The sequence below is a fragment of the Scyliorhinus canicula genome, chromosome 12, assembly GCF_902713615.1.
Source record: "Scyliorhinus canicula chromosome 12, sScyCan1.1, whole genome shotgun sequence".
NCBI lineage: Eukaryota > Metazoa > Chordata > Chondrichthyes > Carcharhiniformes > Scyliorhinidae > Scyliorhinus > Scyliorhinus canicula.
Window position 1 is genome coordinate 3,676,820 of NC_052157.1, and position 21,447 is coordinate 3,698,266.

At 47.5% G+C, this 21,447-nt stretch overlaps 1 protein-coding gene across 4 annotated transcripts in view; it reads right to left on the reverse strand.

Moving 5' to 3' along the window:
• Positions 1–19,126, reverse strand: part of LOC119974200 (lactase-like protein) — a 75,993-nt gene extending 56,867 nt beyond the window's left edge. The window contains exons 1-5 of one of the 4 annotated variants that reach the window (XM_038812925.1): positions 18,968–19,124; positions 16,385–16,559; positions 11,197–11,357; positions 4,843–4,930; positions 3,253–3,362 (exon numbers count right to left, since the gene is read on the reverse strand). In XM_038812925.1, the coding sequence (XP_038668853.1) occupies positions 3,253–3,362; positions 4,843–4,930; positions 11,197–11,357; positions 16,385–16,508 (483 nt within the window). In that variant the 5' untranslated portion in view covers positions 16,509–16,559; positions 18,968–19,124. Of the gene's footprint in view, positions 1–3,252; positions 3,363–4,842; positions 4,931–11,196; positions 11,358–16,384; positions 16,563–18,335; positions 18,361–18,967 lie in introns of those variants that run through there. The other 3 variants (XM_038812923.1, XM_038812926.1, XM_038812927.1) reach the window with 3 other exon arrangements.
• Between the last annotated feature and the right edge of the window lie 2,321 nt (positions 19,127–21,447).

The window sequence follows — 21,447 nt, forward strand, 5'->3', positions numbered from 1 at the left end:
TCTCCAGTCCTCTGGCACTATCCCCGTGGACAGTGAGGAACCAAAGATCAAAGCCAAAGGCTCTGCAATCTCATCCCTTGCCTCCCAAAGAATCCTTGGATATATCCCATCTGGCCCAGGGGACTTGTCGACCCTCAGGTTTTGCAAAATTGCTAATACATCCTTCCTCAGAACATCCACCTCCTCCAGCCTACCCGCCTGTATCACACTCTCATCCTCAAAAACATGGCCCCTCTCCTTGGTGAACACTAAAAAAAGTATTCATTCAACACCTCTCCTATTTCTTCTGACTCCATTCACAGGTTCTTGGCCTTCCTGTCCTTGACCAGCCCTAACCTCACCCTGGTCATTCTTTTATTTCTCACATAAGAGTAAAAAGCCTTGGGGTTTTCCTTGATCCGACCCACCAAGGACTTCTCACGCCCCCTCCTAGCTCTCCTCAGCCCTTTTTTTAGCTCATTCCTTGCTACCTTGTAACCCACAAGTGACCCAACTGAACCTTGTTTTCTCATCCTTACATACGCTTCCTTTTGCCTCTTGACAAGACATTCAACCTCTTTTGTGAACCATTGTTCCCTCACACGGCCATTTCCTCCCTGCCTGACAGGGACATACCTATCAAGGACACGCAGTATTTGTTCCTTGAACAAGCTCCACTTGTCATTTGTTCATTTCCCTGACAGTTTCTGTTCCCATCTTATGCTCCCTAATTCTTGCCTAATCGCATCATAATTACCCCTCCCCCAATTATAAACCTTGCCCTGCGTATGGCCCTATCCCTCTCCATTGCAATAGTGAAAGACACCGAATTGTGGTCACTATCTCCAAAGTGCTCTCCCACAAACAAATCTAACACTTGGCCCGGTTCATTACCCAGTACCAAATCCAATGTGGTCCCCCCTCTTGTCAGCCTATCCACATATTGTGTCAGGAAACCCTCCTGCACACACTGTACAAAAACTGCCCCATCCAAACTGTTCGACCTATAGAGGTTCCAATCAATATTTGGAAAGTTAAAGTCATCAATGAAATAAAATGAAAATCGCTTATTGTCACAAGTAGGCTTCAAATGAAGTTACTGTGAAAAGCCCCGAGTCGCCACATTCCGGCGCCTGTTCAGGGAGGCTGGTACGGGAATTGAACCGTGCTGCTGGCCTGCCTTCGTCTGCTTTAAAAGTCAGCTCTTTAGCCCTGTGCTAAACCAGCCCCTGACCCATGAAAACTACCCTGAGACCTCCACACCTATCCATAATCTGTTTTGCAATTTCTTCCTCCACATCTCTATTACTATTTGGGGGCCTATAGAAAACTCCTAACAACATGACCGCTCCTTTCCTATTTTTAACTTCGGCCCATATTACCTCAGTAGTCAAATCCCCTTCAAACTGCCTTTCTGCAGCCGTTAAACTATCCTTGATTAACAATGCTACTCCTCCACCTCTTTTACCACCTTCCATACTCTTACTGACACATCTATACCCTGGAACTTCCAACAACCATTCCTGTCCCTGTTCTAACCATGTCTCTGTAATGGCCACAACATCGTAGTCCCAAGTACCAATCCATGCTCCAAGTTCACCTACCTTATTCCGGATGCTCCTTGCATTGAAGTAGGCACACTTCAACCCACCTTTCTCTCTGCCGGTGCACTCCTGCGACCTTGATACCCTCCTCAGTACCTCACTACTCTCAACACTGGCTTCTGGACTACAGCTCGTTTTCCCAGCCCCCTGACAAATTAGTTTAGACTCCCCCGGTTGTAGAACATTTATGGGAGATTGTGTTTAGTCCTATCTAAGCAAGTAATGGGACATCTTATGGAATGAGACTGGAGAATACCTTATGTTTGGGATCCAGATAATGTAATTAATGGGAGGAGCCAGGACTGTCTGTATTTTTTCACTTGCCATAATATTTTTGTCTAACAAGAATTTTCAGGGTTGTTCCTGAAAGGGCCTCTCTCCACAGGTCTGCATAGAGGCCCAAGTAACCCTGACTGTTAATTTTATTTATACATACATACATAGATACATAGAAGATAGGAGCAGGAAGAGGCCTTTTGGCCCTACGAGCCTGCTCCACCATTCATTACGATCATGGCTGATCATCCAACTCAATAGCCTAATCCTGCTTTCTCCCCATAACCTTTGATCCCATTCCCCCCCAAGTGCTATATCCAGCCGCCTCTTGAATATATTCAATGTTTTAGCATCAACTATTTCCTGTGGTAATGAATTCCACAGGCTCACCACTCTTTGGGTGAAGAAATGTCTCCTTATCTCTGTCCAAAATGGTTTACTCTGAATCCTCAGGCTGTGACCCCTGGTTCTGGACACACCCATCATTGGTAACATCTTCCCTGCATCTACCCTGTTTAGTCCTGTTAGAATTTTATAAGTCTCTATGAGATCTCCCCTCATTCTTCTGAACTCCAGCGAGAAAAATCCCAACCTAGTCAATCTCTCCTCATATGACAGTCCCGCCATCCCTGGAATCAGTCTGGTAAACCTTCGCTGCACTCCCTTATAAGTGGCATTTGAACTGTATTGGGCAGCTTAATTGGAATATACAGTGGCAGATGTAGATATGCAGTGAACGTTTTATTCCCCTTTTATTTAAGAACTATTTAACTGAAATATATTACTGTATTGCTAATGTGATTGATTCTGTGTTTAAATTAAAGTTGGTTTTAACATAAAAGATATCTCCTGGTCAGTGTTATCACTGCTGCGGTTTAGTAATCTTCCCTCACGGTCTTATAAATTGCACATTGTGGGGATTATCATACCGGAGTCCTAATAGAACATAGTAACTGACCTACTTCATGGAATATAGAAGGTTTAGTCAGGGCCGTAGAATCACGGATAAAGAGTAACATCGCTGTCCTCTCAATAAAAAGACACGATCCTTTGAAAGAAATCCACGAAATATGGCCACATGGGTGAGGTCTGTCCTGTGTTCATAGAACTCAAACTCTCCATGATCAAGAGAGGAAGACAAAATTGCAATAAAAACCATAAAATACTTAGAATTTGTAGGGGCTGTCGATGTTTAGTGTTCAGCCTTAGCTCTGGGCTTTTAAAATCATTTTTGGGATGTGGGGGGGTCATTGGTAATTCTGCCATTTATTGCTCACCCTCGGTTGCCCCGAGGAGGTGATGGTGTGCCTTCTCCTTGAACCTCTGCAGTTTTTGTGACTCACACAGATGTCAGCACGCTCCAAACGGTGTTCAAAATGTTTTTTTCACAAACCTGAGGGAGGTCTCCATGGTACAGAGTTGCTATGGGCTGGATCTTATTCTCCAGGAGGGTGTTTATGAGCTCGTTATAGTGCATGATTCCTTTGTCATTGACTCGCTCAGCTGTACAACGTGGAGAGATGAGAAACAAACTGTGACTTAAAAGGGAAACAAAGTTATTTGACAACATTAAAGATTTTCTCCACCAGCCATCCCTTCTTAAATCCTTCCTCCAGTCTTCCTGCGCTGTCTGCACATTTTCACCTGGTGGCGATCTCCTCCCACGAGTGTGCAGAGGCTGCTTCACAGGCATTAATCCTGTGAGGGAAACGCTTAGGGGGATTAGCCTTAGAGGTAGATGCTGAGAGAACGGAAAAGCCGGGAAGTCAGCGGGCAGCTGGGAGTTTGTACCTTAACACACAGAATCTCATTGGCAGGAAGACCTGAAATCTTCTGCGGGGGGCAGAGTGATTTTCAGAGTGCAGTAAGTAGACTTAGACAAGGCAGGTGCGAGCAGCACGGTGGCGCAGTGGTAGCACTGCGGTCTCACGGTGGCGAGGTCCCGGGTTCGATCCCGGCTCTGGGTCACTGTCCGTGTGGAGTTTGCACATTCTCCCCGTGTTTGTGTGGGTTTGGCCCCCATATCCCAAAGATGTGCAGGGTAGGTGGATTGGCCACGCTAAATTGCCCCTTAATTGGAAAAAATGAATTGGGCACTCTAAATTTATTTTAAAAAAGAACAAGGCAGGTGGATCTGAAGTGGCCGGAACATACAGTGAAAGTGTTGTCTCTTCTCAGTAGAAGGATATGAACCGATGGAAGAGGAAGTCACACCTTCACACCTCAGCGCCCCCCCCCCCCCCCCCCTTCCCCCAGCAGTGCCAACCTGACTGCCTCCTGGAACCCTGAGTGCCAACTTGGTACTGCCCCTGGCATCATGGCGGTGCCATGTTGCCTCTGCCAGGGTGCTGGGGGAAGTGCCATGTTGCCCCTGCCAGGGTGCTGGGGGCAGTGCCATGTTGCCTCTGCCAGGGTGCTGGGGGCAGTGCCATGCTGCCTCTGCCAGGGTGCTGGGGGCAGTGCCATGTTGGCAAAACCAGGGTGCCAGGGGTAGCACCAAGTTGGCACTCAGGGCACCAGGCCTTTCTAGGAAGCAGTTCAGAACAAACCTCTTCAAAAAAACTGCGTTCGAAACAACAATTGCTGAAAACAGGAACCCAAAGATGTGCGGGTTAGGTGGATTGGCCATGCTAAATTGCCCGTAGTGTCCTAAAAAGTAAGGTTAAGCGGGGGGTTGTTGGGTTACGGGTATAGGGTGGATACGTGGGTTTGAGTAGGGTGATCATTGCTCGGCACAACATCGAGGGCCGAAGGGCCTGTTCTGTGCTGTACTGTTCTAATTCTATACTTCACAGTTAGCGGACTGAGAAGAGCTATAAAAACAAAGAACGGTAAACTGATTTATGCCTGCGCAAATCCCATTTTGTGGCTCTCCCGCAATTCTCCCGATTTAGCGACATAAGTGTCGGGCACACGTGGCCGGAGCCCCCCCCCCCCCCCCCCACTCCCAAGCCCACCATGATCACAAAATGAGAGCTGTTACCTTTGATTCCAGTGGGTACGATTCGAGGCCAGGAGATAGAAAAGCGATAATGATTGACTTTCAACTCCTTTAGCAGGGTGATGTCCTCCTGTAAGAGAACCCAGGGTTAACCAGGCTTTGAGCATCTGAGGACGATTGACTCAAGCAGCTTCCTCATCAGAGAAAACATCCAGACAAAACCAAGCAGCTAGCAGACAGGAAAGGAGAGGTTAATGTTTCAGGCAGCATCTCTCCTCAGAGTTCGAAAGAAGCAGAGTTCTTTCCAACTGGGACAACGATGGGGACTGAGTGACGTAGCCAATTCGTTCATCTCTAGGCATTGAATTTAAAGCCAGGCTAAAAGTCTTTGATAGTCTATGTGGTGTATCCTAATTATCACCATTAGAAATATGGTGGCCATGTTTACAGGGTAAAATAGTTCAGTGGAAATGGTGCTTGCTTCTCAATCAAGCTGTTGATTTAAATCCCATAATGGTGCATTGGGATAAAAGCACTCAAACAAAAGCTGCCAGACCTGCTGAGTTTATCCAGGATTTTCTGCCTTTATTAGGAAACTGAATTCAACAAGTAATTTGTGCGCTGAACTGTAAAACCCCTGGGTTGTTACAAAAATCCAACTGGTTGAATCACGTCCATCAGGAATGAGAATATATACAAATATATACCGAGGGGCTGAGGCGGAGATGGTTGACAGCTTCAAATTCCTAGGGGTGCACATCACCAACAATCTGTCCTGGTTCACCCACGTCGACGCTATCACCAAGAAAGCACAACAGCGCCTATACTTCCTCAGGAAACAAAGGAAATTCAGCATGTCCATATTAACTCTTTACAACTTTCACAAATGCACCATAAAAAATATCCTATCTGGCTGCATCACAGCCTGGCATGGCAACCGCTCGGCCAAGACCATAAGAAACAACAGAGAGGCGCGAACACAGCCCAGTCCATCACACAAACCTACCTCCCATCCGGGCTATTCTCTCTTCCAACTTCTTCCATCGGGCAGGAGATACAGAACTTTGAGGACACGCACTAACAGATTCAAAAACAGCTCCTTCCCAGCTGTTACCAAACTCCTGGATGACCCTCTTATGAACTGAACTGAGTTTTCTACATATCTGAGTAGCAGTACACTCCTGTATGCTTCACCCAATGCCTGTGCCTATGTATTTAAATTGTGTATCTATCGTATGTCCTAAGTTTTTCATGTATGGGACGATCTGTCTGGACTGAACGCAGAACAATAATTTTCACTGTACTTCGATACACGTGACAATAAACCCAAATCCAATCCAAGCGGACTGGGCCCGTGCTCTGAAATTGGTAACGTCCAGGGGCCCCTGGTGTATTTTTTGGAGGATTTCTGACTGAAGGGAGGCTGAAATGAAATGAAAATCGCTTATTGTCACGAGTAGGCTTCAATGAAGTTACTGTGAAAAGCCCCTAGTCGTCACATTCCGCCGCCTGTTCGGGGAGGCTGGTACGGGAATCGAACCGTGCTGCTGGCCTGCCTTGGTCTGCTTTAAAAACCAGCGATTTAGCCCAGTGTGCTAAACCAGCTGCTCATTGTAGACCAGCTAAAATGCTTCTGTTGTTCAACATTCGGCCTCTGCAGTGGCCACACTTGTTGACAGGAACGGCGGATGTGTGAAAACTCCTCCTCTCACATCTGTTCCTTGCGGATTTGCTACAGTTTCCCTGTGGTCACCAGCAGTTTCTCCTCACCAATTGGGAATACGATTCGAGATGCTGGATCAGGTTGACATCACGTTTCATTGGAAGGTCCACTGTGGCCCTGGACAGAGTGGCTGCTGTTGTTTGTATTTTCCATGAACGATAATCATCTTGTTTGTGAGCATCATGAGGCACTGATGGAATCTCTTGATTCTGGAGGGGGTTGTAGGGCATCGCTGCCAGTTACTCCTCATCCAGCAGTCAGCCCAGTGACTTCTGGTCAGTTTCAGTTGTGACCTTTAGGCCAATAATGTAGTCAGAAAATTTCTCACATTCCCAAATGACTGCAAGAGCTTCTTTTTCAACCATGGCCAATCTTGTCTCTGTGTCTGACAGTCCTCCAGACATGTAATACATTGGCCAGTGACATCCACCCTGAAATAAGACAGCACCGAGACTCAGCGATGGAACATCCGTTGTTATGGTGACGGGCAGGGATGGGTCACAGTGGGCTAGGATGTTGGTTGAGAGCAACATGACTTTGATATAATGAACACTTTCTCTTCGTACAATCACAGCACCTTGCCTGGTCTTTATTGAAAAGGTGCCGCAGGGGTTATGTGACCTGTGCCTGATTGGGTGAAAATTTTGCCAACGGGTTCACCATACACAGGAACCTCTGGAGGTCCAGAGCCGATGATGGCCACAGTGATGCCTTTGTTGCTGATGATATAACCTCAGGACAAATAGACATCTTGGAGAATTCACATTTCCCATTCAGTGTCAGCGTTACTTCCTGCAAATGTTCTGGAACCGCTATGAGTCTGTTGTCACGTTGTTCCACTGCTGAACCGTGGACCACAGCATCATCCATATGGCAATGTGTCCGACACGTGTTGTGAAAGATTTCCAGTGTGGAAGTCCGACCGACCTGTCAGCGGTTGAAGCAGAATCTGCCAAAGGGGATGACGAATATGGTCAGCAATCTGGACTTTCCATCTCTCAGAAGTTTCCAGAAGCCTCTGTTAGCATCAAGTTTTAGAAACACTGCTTTTAGAGAGTTTGGTCAGGTTGTTGTCCATTGCGGACATCAGATGGACTTCTCTCACCTCAGCTTTATTGAGCTGTGTCAAGTCAACACCGATATGAATGGGCCAATTTGGATTTGGGACTGGGAGTGTCCCAGGACACCATTCACTGAGTGAGGGGGGAGATGACACCCATTTTTATCATCTCATCCGGCTGTTACTGCACTTGCTCCATGAGTGGATGGGATATTTTCCATGGTGTGAACAGGCGGACTGACTTTGTATCGTCCCTCAATGTGATCCTGTATACCGTCCTCACTTAACCCAATCGGTAAAGAATGTCAAGAATTCCTTGTTAAATCTGGGAGCAGCCCCTTGCTGGTTGACCTTGTCTATTTTCTGTAGGTGGCTGAGGTCAACATTGGCTTTTCAGCTTAAAGGGGGACATTCTTGATTGTGGATGATGATAAGGATCTCTCGGATTCTTTTGTCTTTGTATCTGAGTGTCACCTGCAGAGTATTTTTCACCAGTAGGTTGATGCTACAAATCCGTACAACTGTGTTGTGGGTGGCATCAGTTGTTGGATCTCCAGCCATGGTTCCTTGTCTGAGAAGCACTGGCTCCCTTGTTCAGAAGACCATTAACCGAGGTGCCCGCGTTTCAGAACTAAAACCTCTGATCTTTGACCTCACCCAAGAGGCATTGCAGTATTTCCTCGGCGTGGTACCTGGTCAATGGTTTTGGGAATCATCTGTGCATCTGGTTATGTTGGCTTTGCATAGCTTTCCGAAGTGCCCTATGCAGCTGTAATGAGAAAATAAACTGTGCTGAGGCTGCAGGATTGGTCACTTTGTTCCATAATGTTGGCATGTTGGCCCACCTTCCAGTGGTCGGTTAGGGTATTGCTTCCCTTGGCCTGGAGTGTCCCCGGGGGTTCCTCTGCTGTTTCACTAGCTGGATAGTGGCCGTTGCTCTGTACCATAGTTTCGTCCCTTCAGATGGCTCTGTGCTGTAAATGGATTTCGGATTGCACAACAATCTGAATGGCCTTTTCAAATCTTCCTTAGCTTGAAGCATGTCTGAAAGTGTATCATCCGCCACTCTGACAACAATCCTGTCCCTGATTAGCTCTGATTTCACCATAGACCCGGCCTTCAGCCATTCTGTACAGCTCATAAGCAGGTTCTCCTGGCTGGTGGACACATTTGTTAAACTTTGCTCTTCCAAGCATTTTGTTCCTGCTCAGCTTATAAATAGTCTCAAATGAATTTAAAACTTAATCAAATTTCATAAAGATTAATTTATTCCTTTTCAAGCTATTATGTCATCAGCTATTGGACCTACCAAATAAAACACCGTATTGACCTGTTCAGCTTCTGTCTTCTTGTCTACAACTGAAGCACTGCTGTCATGTTTCTAAAGAATCTCTTTTCCAAAGTTGCTAATGTTGCATCTGCCTGGATTTTAATTACACCCAAACTTCTCTGCTGATGTAGATTTTGATCCATATGATTTCAAATAAAAAGTGTGTATAACACTAAATGATAAAGGATCTGGATCGGCGCAGGCTGGGAGGGCTGAAGGGCCTGTTCCGGTTGTATGAGGAAATCCATGGTGGTGTTGCCATAAACTTCTTCCCAATGAGATTTCCCGTGCTTGTCCGTTTAGTGGGCTCCTGCAGTAATGACGTTGCAATTTCTGTGTTTTTAAATTTTCATCAGTGACTCCCTGGATTGAGCATTCGGAGTCTTCCCTACTATCTAAGTATTTCCAGGTCGTGACACCATCAATTCCTGGATTTTACTGGGTACTTTAACTGACAATTATTTTTTCCATGATGTATAATTTTTGATGAAAGTGAGTTTGGTCGCCATGTGGTCAGGTGCCGGCTTGGAACATGGTTGCAATGTGGAGTTTTATTTCTGCCTCTGCTTCCAACCCTGCTCTTCTCTGACAATCTCCTTTGGCGCCTTCACTCCTGCTGCTTTCCATCAGGTCACATTGCAGCTTCTTTACTTTTCCACACTTTGGGGGATTTTGTGGTCCATCCTTCATTGGCACCATGTTGTAAGATGCTGTGTGTGGTTCAATAGGTCTCATAAAGAGGTTCTGAGTCTTGTATAGTTTAACAGTAAGTGTTTATTAGCCTCTAGTAACGATGTACATTCTAAGGTCTAAGCTGAGAGCTGTCTCCATGCTTGCCTCTACAAACATCTCTGTCCATCACTGCCCTCGAGACTCAGATCATACAACTCTTTAGATCACACAGTGGGCGGTACTGTTCTCAGTCCCACGTTAACTCTTTCTATTCCAGATCTTTCTAACACTGTGATTAGCGCAATATTGACCATCCCAAAAATGGCAACATTGTTTAAAAAATCTGCTCTCGCTCAAGATTGTGTTGCTAACATGATACTTTGCTCAGTGGCCAATTAAGGACTGCCCAGCATGTAATGTTTCGTCCAGTTAGGTGACTGGGCAAAGCGGGAACTGTGTGTGGCTGATTGCAAAATGGAGCACAAATCCCCCATTGAGCCCTGAAACAAACAGGAGATGTAGAAGTTGAGAGCCAATGTGACCGGCAACATCATTGGCACAGGATGACCACCCACACAGTTGGAGGAAATTTCAGGATCACTTATTTCACAAAGAGATATCATTGTGGCCCTGGAGAGGCGATGCTCCTGCGGGACTGGACTCAAACATTTGTAGGCCAGTGCTTCATGGCCTGTATACGCTAGCCGCTGGGCAGTGGAGTCTTTGGCATCTCCTCCTGCCTTGGCCTCCCTCCTTACCCTGCACCAACTGAACCCGTGCCTTGCCTCTCACAGGTCTCTGCCTGGACTATTGCATCCTCTCCTTCTTGATTCTCTGTCTTCCTCTTCAGAGGAGGTCCCACCAGCAGAGTAGACTATCCCCAGATGCAGGGGACCAGTGCCTTGCAGATGATGGATCACTGCCATCCAATCCTCAAGAATACCTTCCAGGGGGGCAGCACGGTGGTGCCGTGGTTAGCACTGAAGTCTCACGGCGCCGAGGTCCCGGGTTCAATCCCGGCTCTGGGTCACTGTCCATGTGGAGTTTGCACATTCTCCCCGTTGGGTCTCACCCCCACAACCCAAAGATGTCCAGGGTAGGTGGATTGAACACACTAAATTGCCCCTTAATTGGAAAAAATGAATTGGGTACTCTAAATTTAAAAAAACAAGGGAAACTTTCCAGGGAAGTCCTGAAGTGCTGTAAGTCATGCCTTAAATGCTAAACAATAACTCGGGAATTCAAGCTAAACTCTACATTAAAACATCCACAAACTCTACCATAGAGACTGGGGCCTTTTATCCTGACCTTGGATCAGGAAATGCAACAGATTTATTAGGCACCCACCTGCTTTGCCCAAATGACAAGCTACAAATAATATAGGCAGTGTAAGATCACTCTGTTGATTGGACTTTTAATGGCCTTAATTGGCCCTTTAATTGTCGGCAGGCATGCATCTAATTTGGCCATGTGTCCCCCGAGCTAGGACTTGTGCGTGTGCAGGACGATGTCAGGAAACGCTCCCACCGCCTTCTCGCCAGATTTTACACATTTCCAGGTTGGGTACATTCCCGGCCCAGACACGGAAAACTCTGGCCCGTGAGTTCTTACCTTGAATTTATAATAACTTTCGCAGGAAGAATCTCCTGTCTCATTCAGATGCACTTTTCCATTAATACGGGTGAAAACATCCCAGATACTGAGTCCTTTCCCATCCTGATCCCAGGCCCCTTCTGTCTGGTAAGCAGAGCTGCCCACTCCCCAGGAGAAACCTGAAACCAACACAATAATTAAACTTGGTGTTTCACAACAGTTTGTCCACACACTGAACAAAATATGACAAGACTGTTCTGAGGTGGATGTCAGCCAACTGATGGATTCCATATCAGAATGTTAGTTTGTACGATACAACTTTCACTCCAAATCTAACTTTTCAATAATTTCCAGTAAAGTGCAGCAAATTGAGTCCAGGAAGCAGATGGATTAGAAACAAATCCACTTGTTCTCACAGGTGGGGACCAGTCAGTATTTGTACCAGTCTCACACCTCTTCCCGACTAGACCATCTCTCCCGATTAATTCCCTCACATCGTCCTCCCCTGCTCCCTACCCCCTCCCGTGGTCCCTACCCACTCCCCTGCCCCATACCCCCTCACTGCTCCCTACCCCCTCCCCTGCCCCATACCCCCTCACTGCTCCCTACCCCCTCCCCTGCTCCATACCCCCTCCCCTGCTCCATACCCCCTCCCCTGCTCCATACCCCCTCCCCTGCTCCATACCCCCTCCCCTGCTCCATACCCCCTCCCCTGCCCCATACCCCCTCCCCTGCTCTATACCCCCTCCCCTGCTCCATACCCCCTCCCCTGCTCCATAACCCCTCCCCTGCTCCATACCCCCTCCCCTGCCCCATACCCCCTCACTGCTCCCTACGCCCTCCCTTGCTCCCTACCCCCTCCCCTGCTCCCTACCCCCTCCCTGCTCCCTACCCCCTCCCCTGCTCCCTACCCCCTCCCCTGCTCCATATCCCCTCCCCTGCTCCATACCCCCTCCCCTGCTCCCTACCCCATCCCCTGCTCCATACCCCCTCCCCCGCTCCCTACCCCCTCCCCTGCTCCCTACCCCCTCCCCTGCTCCATACCCCCTCCCCTGCTCCTTAACCCCTCCCCTGCTTCCTACCCACTCCCCTGCTCCCCACCCCCTCCCCTGTCCCTACCCCCTCCCCTGCTCCCCACCTCCTCCCCTGCTCCCTACCCCCTCCCCTGCTCCTTACCCCCTCCCCTGCTCCCTACCCCCTCCCCTGCTCCCTACCCCCTCCCCTGCTCCCTACCCCCTCCCCTGCTCCCTACCCCCTCCCCCGCTCCCTACCCCGCTCCCTAACCCCTCCCCTGCTCCATATCCCCCTCCCGGCTCCCTACCCCCTCCTCTGCTCCCCACCCCCTCCCCTGTCCCTACCCCCTCCCCTGCTCCCCCCTCCCCTGCTCCCTACCCCCTCCCCTGCTCCCTACCCCCTCCCCTGCTCCATACCCCCTCCCCTGCTCCATACCCCCTCCCCTGCTCCCTAGCCTCTCCCCTACTCCATATCCGCCTCCCTGCTCGATACCACCTTCCTGATCCATAATCCCCTCTCCTGCACTTCATAACATTCCTTGCTCTATTCGTTGTCATTTTTAATATTTTCTTATTGAGGTGATTGTGTAAAATCTCTTTATAAATGTGTATGTCTCAGCTTTTACACCTAGCTCTGATAACAGATTCTAAATTTGATCTCTGTGGACAGTTCTGGTCACTGTGGTAGAAAGGTGACACGGTGGCACAGTGGTTAGCACCGCTGCCTCACAACACATGGGTCCCGCGTTCGATTCCGGCCTCGGGTGACTGTGTGGAGTTTGCACGTTCTCCCTGTGTGTGCGTGGGTTTCCTCCGGTTGCTCCGGTTTCCTCACAAAGAAGTGCAGGTTAGGTAGATTGGCTGTGCTGAAAAAATTGTCCCTTAATGTCCAGGCTTATGTGAGCAAGGTGGGGTTAGGGGAATGGGCCTAGGTGGGGATGCTCATTTAGAGGGTCGATAGGCCGAATGGCCTCCTCCCCACTGTCGGGATTCTGCGATGAAAAGCAATACTGCAACTATTAGGCGAATATAGACCAGAGTAAACAGAATGAAGGAGGGGTTGGACTATGGGAAATGATCACACAACTGGGCCATTTCTCACTGGAACAAAGATTGCGATTATCCGATTGCTGTTTTTAGTATTTTGAAGAGACTGGATAATGTGGATGATGACCAGCTGTTCCACCTTGTCCAGAACAAGTAGATCCAGGGGTCAGGATCTGTGCTCTAAGAGGGGGATAACATTGAAACAGAACTGGAGTCAGCGAGTGGCCAAGCTATGGAATAGGCTTCCAAGGGAGATAATGAAAGCAGATAGTACTGACTCACTTAAAAACAAATTAGATAGATTTCTTTCAGAAAATAACATTTTAAGTTCAGTAATTTGAGACATGGGATGTGTGGCGACGGAGGAGTGCTCGTGAGGAACAGGTAACTTTGGACATATTGTTCATAAAGCTCCCCATCACTGGGGCCTTTTCCTAACCTCTGTCAGCTGTAAACTCATCGATAGACATTGATCACGATGATTAGTCAATAACTCCATTATCGCTGGATCATGTGGTTGTCAGGATGGTGAAAGGTGAATTAAATAGAATTTACAGTGCAGAAGGAGGCCATTTGGCCCATCAAGTCGGCACTGACCTACTGAAAGAGCACCCTACTTAAGCCCACACCTCGGGCTATCCCCTTAACCCCACCTAACCTTTTGGACACAAAGGGCAATTTATCATGGCCAATCCACCTAACCTGCACATCTTTGGACTTGTGGGAGGAAACTGGAGCACCCGGAGGAAACCCACATTGAACCCGGATCCCTGGAGCTGTGAGGCAGCAGTGCTGGCCATTGTGCCTCCGAGCCACCCATGGACCAGTGTCTTTTATTGTCTAAAATTCCTTTGTTCCGAATAACACTTCAAAATTTACGTGTCATAAAATTAGTTTAGAGAATCAAGATTTTGAAAGATTATTTCCCTTAAAAAGATTTTAAAATCTCTGTTAATGTAACTCTGATTGCTTTCGCAACTACTACTGTGCGGCCAATATGGCTATGATTAGGAAGTGGGCGATGAGGTTGGCGGCGTGGGAGCAGCTGGAGGCGGCGTCATGTGAAGGTACTAGTCTGGGAGCTTTGATAACGGCTCCTTTGCCGTTCTTGCTGACTCGTTACTCCACAAGTCCGGTGGTGGTGGCGACACTGTGGATCTGGGGACAGTGGAGGAGGTACAAGAAGGTGGAGGGAGCGTTGGTCTGGACCACGATATGTAACAATCACAGGTTTGTCCCGGGTAGGCTGGATAGTGGGTTCCAGAGCTGGCAGAGGGCAGGCATCAGAAGGATGGGAGATCTGTTGATAGACGGAAGGTTTCCCAGTTTGTAGACGCTAGAGGACAAATTTAATCTGCCGCCAGGAAACGCCGTTAAATATCTGCAAGTACGGGCCTTCCTGAAAAAACAGGTAGTGGCCTTTCCGACGCTGAGGATACAGGACAGGGTGGTCTCCGGCACCTGGGTGGGGGAGGGGAGGGTGTCAGATATCTACCAGGAACTACAGGAGGTGGAGGAAACCCCGGTGGAGGAGCTCAAGGGCAAATGGGAGGAGGAGCTAGATGAGGAGTTGGAAGCGGGTCTGTGGGCAGAGGTCCTGGGCAGGGTTAATTCCTTCTCATCATGTGCCAGGCTCAGTCTAATTCAATTTGAGGAGGTCCACCGGGCATACATGACGACAGCAAGAATGAGCAAGTTTTTGGGGGTAGAAGAAAGTTGTATGAGGTTCAAGGGCAGCCCTGCAAACCATGTCCACATGTTTTGGGCATGCCCGGAGCTTAGAGAGTTCTGGCAAGGGTCCGCGAGGGCAATGCCCAAGGTGCTTAACAGACGGGTGGCGCCGAGTCCAGAGTTAGCGATCTTTGGAGTGTCAGAAGACCCGGGAGTTCAGGGGGCGAAAGAGGCCGACGTCTTGGCCTTTGCCTCTCTAGTAGGGGCTGGTTTAGCTCACTCAGCTAAATCGCTGGCTTTTAAAGCAGACCAAGCAGGCCAGCAGCACGGTTCAATTCCCGTACCAGCCTCCCCGGACAGGCGCCGGAATGTGGCGACTAGGGGCTTTTCACAGTAACTTCATTGAAGCCTACTCGTGACAATAAGCGATTTTCATTTTCATTTCATTTTCATAGTAGCCCGGAGACGGATTTTATTAATGTGGAGGGACCCGAAGCCCCCGAGTGTAGAGACTTGGGTTACCGACATGGCTGGGTTTCTCAGCCTCGAGAAAATAAAGTTTGCCTTAAGAGGGTCTATGCTAGGGTTCTCTCGGAGGTGGCAGCCGTTCGTCAACTTTCTCTGGGAAAATTAAAATGTCAGCAGCAGCAGCAGCAAACCTGGGGGGGGGGGGGGGGGGGAGTGCTTCATTGGGAGAGTGTGGGAAGGCTGGGTCGCGTGGGGTAATGTCTATTTAATTGTTATTGTATATTCTCTTTTTGCACTATGTTAATGTTCACTCTAGTTTGTTCTGTTATTATTGTTACTGCTGTCTCATTATGAAAAATTCAGCAAACACTGCTTAATAAAAATACTTTTAAAAAAAAGGTAACTCTGATTGTAATAGTGCAGGATGCTTATTGCAAGATTCGGCAGACTTTCAATACCTGGAAATCACAGCATAATGTAACGGTCAAAATCCAGCTCCCACAATCCAAAATAATAACAATAATTTTTATTAGTGTCACAAGTAAGCTTACATTAACACTACAATGAAGTTACTGTGAAAAGCCCCTAGTCGCCACACTCCGCGCCTGTTCAGGTACACAGAGGGAGAATTCAGAATGTCCAAAACAGCACGTCTTTTGGGGCTTGTGGGAGGAAACGAGCATCCGGAGGGAACCCACGCACACACGGGGAGAACGTGCAGACTCCACACAGACAGTGACCCAAGCCGGGAATCGAACCCGGGACCCTGGCACTGTGAAGCGGAGAGTTCGCTTGTGATATATTTATTCATGAAGGCATCAATGATAGATTAATGACAGGAGCTGGACATCCTGGGAAGTTGGACATGTGATAAACACAATGGATACATCTTAACCCTGTGGCAACTCACAATTAGGCATCTTAAAGATGTGTTTCAGCTCTTGCTATAATGGTAGATAAAGGCATAACAAACAGCCCACATTTTCTTGGGTGAAATTTTCCCTTACCAGGGGGGAATGTCCCGTAATAGAAGGATCCACCATGGTCTTTTGTCCAGTCGAATTCTTCAGATAGACCCAGAGGCAGCAACAGCAGAAAGGCTTGGGACACAACGTGTAGAATTGGAGACATTGTCCTCGTAGTGTCGGTCTCGTACTTTCCCACCTGTACCAAGACAACAGCCTGCTGGCACGCAGAGGACAGGAGGATCATACAACTGATAGCAATGCAGGAGAAAGCAGATTGAACAAACCGGCACCCTTTCCTTTAGAGAAGGGAAGGCTGGAGGGATAACCTCATTAAGATCTTTAAAATTAAGAATGGGTTTGATAGGGCAATTGCAAAGAAGATGTTTCCACTTGTGAGTCCAAAGATGTGCGGGTTAGGTGGATTGGCCATGCTAAATTGCCCGTAGTGTCCTAATAGTAAGGTTAAGGGGGGGAGTTGTTGGGTTACGGGTATAGGGTGGATACGTGGGTTTGAGTGGGGTGATCATTGCTCGGCACAACATCGAGGGCCGAAGGGCCTGTTCTGTGCTGTACTGTTCTAGTTCTAGGGGCAGCACGGTAGCATGGTGGTTAGCATAAATGCTTCACAGCTCCAGGGTCCCAGGTTCGGTTCCCGGCTGGGTCACTGTCTGTGCGGAGTCTGCACGTCCTCCCCGTGCGTGCGTGGGTTTCCTCCGGGCGCTCCGGTTTCCTCCCACAGTCCAAAGATGTGCGGGTTAGGTGGATTGGCCATGCTAAATTGCACGTAGTGTCCATAAAAGTAAGGTTGGGGGGGGGAGTTGTTGGGTTACGGGTATAGGGTCGATACGTGGGTTTGAGTAGGGTGATCATTGCTCGGCACAACATCGAGGGCCGAAGGGCCTGTTCTGTGCTGTACTGTTCTATGTTCTATGTTCTATGTTCTATGAGGGATACCAAAAGCAAGGGCTGTAAATAAATGATGGCCACTAATAAATTGAATAGGGAATTCAGGAAAAACCTATTTACCCAGACTGGTGAGAAACCTATTTACCCAGACTGGTGAGAATGTGGAACTTGCTCCCATAAGGAATGATTGAGGCAATAGGCATCAATGGGGAAGCTGGATAAACACATGTGGAATAAATGAAATGTACAGATATGCTTATGGGATTAGACGAATGGGTGGGAGAGGTAGGGAGAGTTGGAGGGGGGAAAGATTATTTGATGGAGCATAAACACCAAAGAACAGTTGGCCCAAATAGTTTGTTTCTGTCCTTGTAAATTCAATGCAAATAGTCCCCAGCACGAGTTATTAACCAACACAACTTTCAACAAATGTAACAGCTGTCAAAAATATATATTTCTATCCCTCTCTAAATATAAATAGTTAATTTGTTTTGTGTTCTATGAAAAGGTGCACTTCCCATCCAGGTAATTACACATTGTACCAATTCAATGAATGTCAAGGATATAACCTCAGCCTATTCCACCCGGAAAACCAGGATAATTCCCCTGGGATAACATCCGACATTCCCTTGACTGGTCCACACTTTTTGCCCTATTTTTCTTGTGTGATGAATTTCCAGGTGATTGTTGGTGAATATTTACACCAGCCAGTTAAAAGGCTCGCAGTATGATAGCACTGGGTGATTTTCAGATCGCAGGATGGTATAAGTGTCACTTTCTGACATTTTTCCACACACAAAAAATATTAAAACACCAAGTTTCAATTTCTTAGAAAATATGTGATGAAATAAATGATGAAATATTAGTCCGCCTGATATTAAATATAGAAATTCGCTACTTCATTTTAACTGGTTCGTTATATTTCAAACATTTATCAGTTTGCATCTCTGCTAGTCAATTAAAGTATTGTTTATTACAGTTTTAAATAAACCTTATATATCCTCCTTAAACAGTATAAAACAATCGCATTGCACCTTCTCTTAATAATAATAATAATCTTCATTAGTGTCACAAGTAGGCTTACATTAACACTGCAATGAAGTTACTGTCAAAAAACCCTAGTCACCATACTCCGGCGCCTGTTTGGATACACTGAGGGAGAATTCAGAATGTCCAATTCACTTAACAAGCACGCCTTTGGGGATTTGTGGGAGGAACCCGGAGGAAGCCCACGCAGACACGGGGAGAACCTGCAGACACCGCACAGACAGTGACCCAAGCGGGAACCAAGTCTGGGACCCTGGCGCTGTGAAGCAACAGTGCTAACCACTCTGCTGTCGTGCCACCCTAAACAAGATGTGGAGATGCCGACATTGGACTGGGCTGGGCACAGTAAGACGTGGAACCCACCTCTTCACTCACCTGATGAAGGAGCTGCGCTCCGAAAGCTAATGATTCCAACATCAGGTTAAAGTCCAACAGGTTTATTTGGAATCACTAGCTTTCGGAGCGCAGCTCCTTCATCAGGTGAGCGAAGAGGTGGGCTCACTTCTTACTGTGCCCAGCCCAGTCCAATGTCGGCATCTCCACATCTTGTTTCGGGTGGCACGGTAGCAGCGTGGTTAGCACTGTTGTAAAATGAATCAAGTTTGTCAAGTGAATCTTTGGAGGCGAGATTGCCTCCTGAATGAGGAGCTGCTCCAGACTTTATCTTACCTGTTAACCCTTCTTCATTGGTGTAGCTTGGAGAGAGAACCCGAACTACAGGCAGCGTCCAGAGAATGAATCCAGCAACACGAAAACAGCCCCAAATCTAGCAACACTTTGAAGAACAATCCAGCACATCATTCATTATCTCTGAACAGAGAGAACAGTCCCTTTGGAACTCAGCGATGCATTACTAAATTTAGCTTATCCACACACATCTCTTTGTACAGACCGAGTTTCCCGAAGTAAGCAAACTTTTTTTGTTGTTGCTGTATTTGAACCAGCAACTCATCTGTTTTTTTTTTGATGACGTTACCTTCCAGTGAGAAGGGTCGAGCCCCCTATTTGATTGGAATAGTTCTGAGCAGAAGCGAATACCTGGCGGGGACAGCGCAGGACAATGAGATACAGAAATAACCCAGCATCGGACTGCAAACCTCTGCTACAGTGACAATCAGTGACAAAGGCATTTTAGTCACGCATGACCCCCAGCTAGCCTAAATGGCATTCCCATATTTCAATAATTTGGAACTTTATTATGACCATTTTTTGATTCTTCCAAAAAAAGTGATTGCCCACTTTATTTTTTTTAAAAAACTTCTTACAGCAAAGCTGGCCACCTTATTGTGAAATTACAATGCATTATTGCTCTCTCTCTTTCACCAATCGGGTGGAGGGAAATGGTCTTTAGCATGTGTTGGGGTTTTAACCGTTCAATAGATTCGGACTGGTTGCAAGAACAATCCCCACTGGTCGATAGCATCCACCCATTGATGGAGCTGTGTATTTAATCTGTTCCTTGCCTGTGCCATAGGACCAGAGTCAGTATCTCCACTTCAGGCCCCTGAACAGCAGAACAAATCAGGTAGGATTATATTCGGGTGAAGGTGGATTTCATTTGGCATTCTCACATTTCCATGCTAGAAATCAAGCTGTCACTTTCTCCCCAGACAGTGGTTTTGACCTTGTGGACGATGGGATGATCAGGTGTTGCTATTAAATGAACGAGTTCAGTCCTACTTATCATGGTGTAAAACAAAGTCCATGACTTTGGGGCAGCACAAGTGAATAGCACTGTGGCTTCACAGCGCCAGGGTCCCAGATTCAATTCCCGCCTCGGGTCACTGTCTGTGCGGAGTCTGCACGTTCTACCCGTGCCTGCGTGGGTTTCCTCCGGGTGCTCCGGTTTCCTCCCACAATCCAAAGATGTGCAGGTTTGGTGGATTGGCCATGATAAATTGCCCTTAGTGACCAAAAAGGTTAGGAGGGGTTATTGGTTACGGGGATAGGGTGGACTTAAGTGGGTCAGTGCAGACTTGATGGGACAAATGGTCTCCTTCTATACAGTATGTTCTATGATATTGTGGTCGGATTGGTTGGGGCAATTTACCCCATTCTTCACAATATCACAGGAATGAGGGTGACCTGTCACTTGGTGGTGGTTTTTGAAGCAGTTTTGCTTCAGTCTGACACCTGCATTCTCCAGCATTTCAGGAGTCCGGCTCCTACACAGGAGTTTGATGTGAGCTTTGGGGGTCTTGAAGTGCGCGCCTTGACGTGACGCAGGTTTAAAGTGACACTACAGGTGGTGGCTTTGTGTCCTGAGGTCCTCAGGTTCTTGTGCCCCCAGAGTGTGTGCAGACTTTTGACGTGTGTGAGTTTGATAGAGGACAATATCCAACCCCATTCCTTTATATTCGTCCATGCCGAGTGGGCAGCACAGTGGTTAGCACTGTTGCTTCACAGTTCCAGGGTCCCTGCTTCGATTCCCGGCTTGTGTCACTGTCTGTGTGGAGTCTGCACCTTCTCCCCATGTCTGCGTGGGTTTCCTCCGGGTGCTAATGGAAGCCTACTTGTGACAATAAAGATTATTTTTAAAAATTATAAATACTACACAAAGACACCAGGCTCTTGATAATTCAGAACTCCCTTGATGTGATGTGGGAATTAACTTTCTCACAATGAGTGGTCATAACACCAGGTTCGATTCCCGGCTGGGTCACGGTCTGAACGTTCTCCCCGTGTCTGCATGGGTTTCCTCCGGGTGCTCCGGTTTCCTCCCACAAGTCCCGAAAGACATGCTGTTAGGTAATTTGGACATTCTGAATTCTCCCTCTTTGTATCCGAACAGGGGCCGGAATGGGGCAACTAGGGGCTTTTCACAGTAACTTCATTGCAATGTAAGCCTAATTGTGACAATAAAGATTATTATTATGGGGGCTGGAATGCACTACCTGAAAATGTGTTGGAGGCAGGTTCAATGGAGTGGAGATGCTGGTGTTGGACTGGGGTGGGCACAGTAAGAAGTCTGATGAAGGAGCTGTGCTCCAAAAGCTAGTGATTCCAAATAAACCTGTTGGACTTTAACCTGGTGTTGTATGGAGGCATTGAAGAGAGCATTAGTTTGTTTTAAAATAATCTTTATTATCACAAGTAGGCTACACAGAGAGAGAATTCTGAATATACAAATTATCTAACAGCACGTCTTT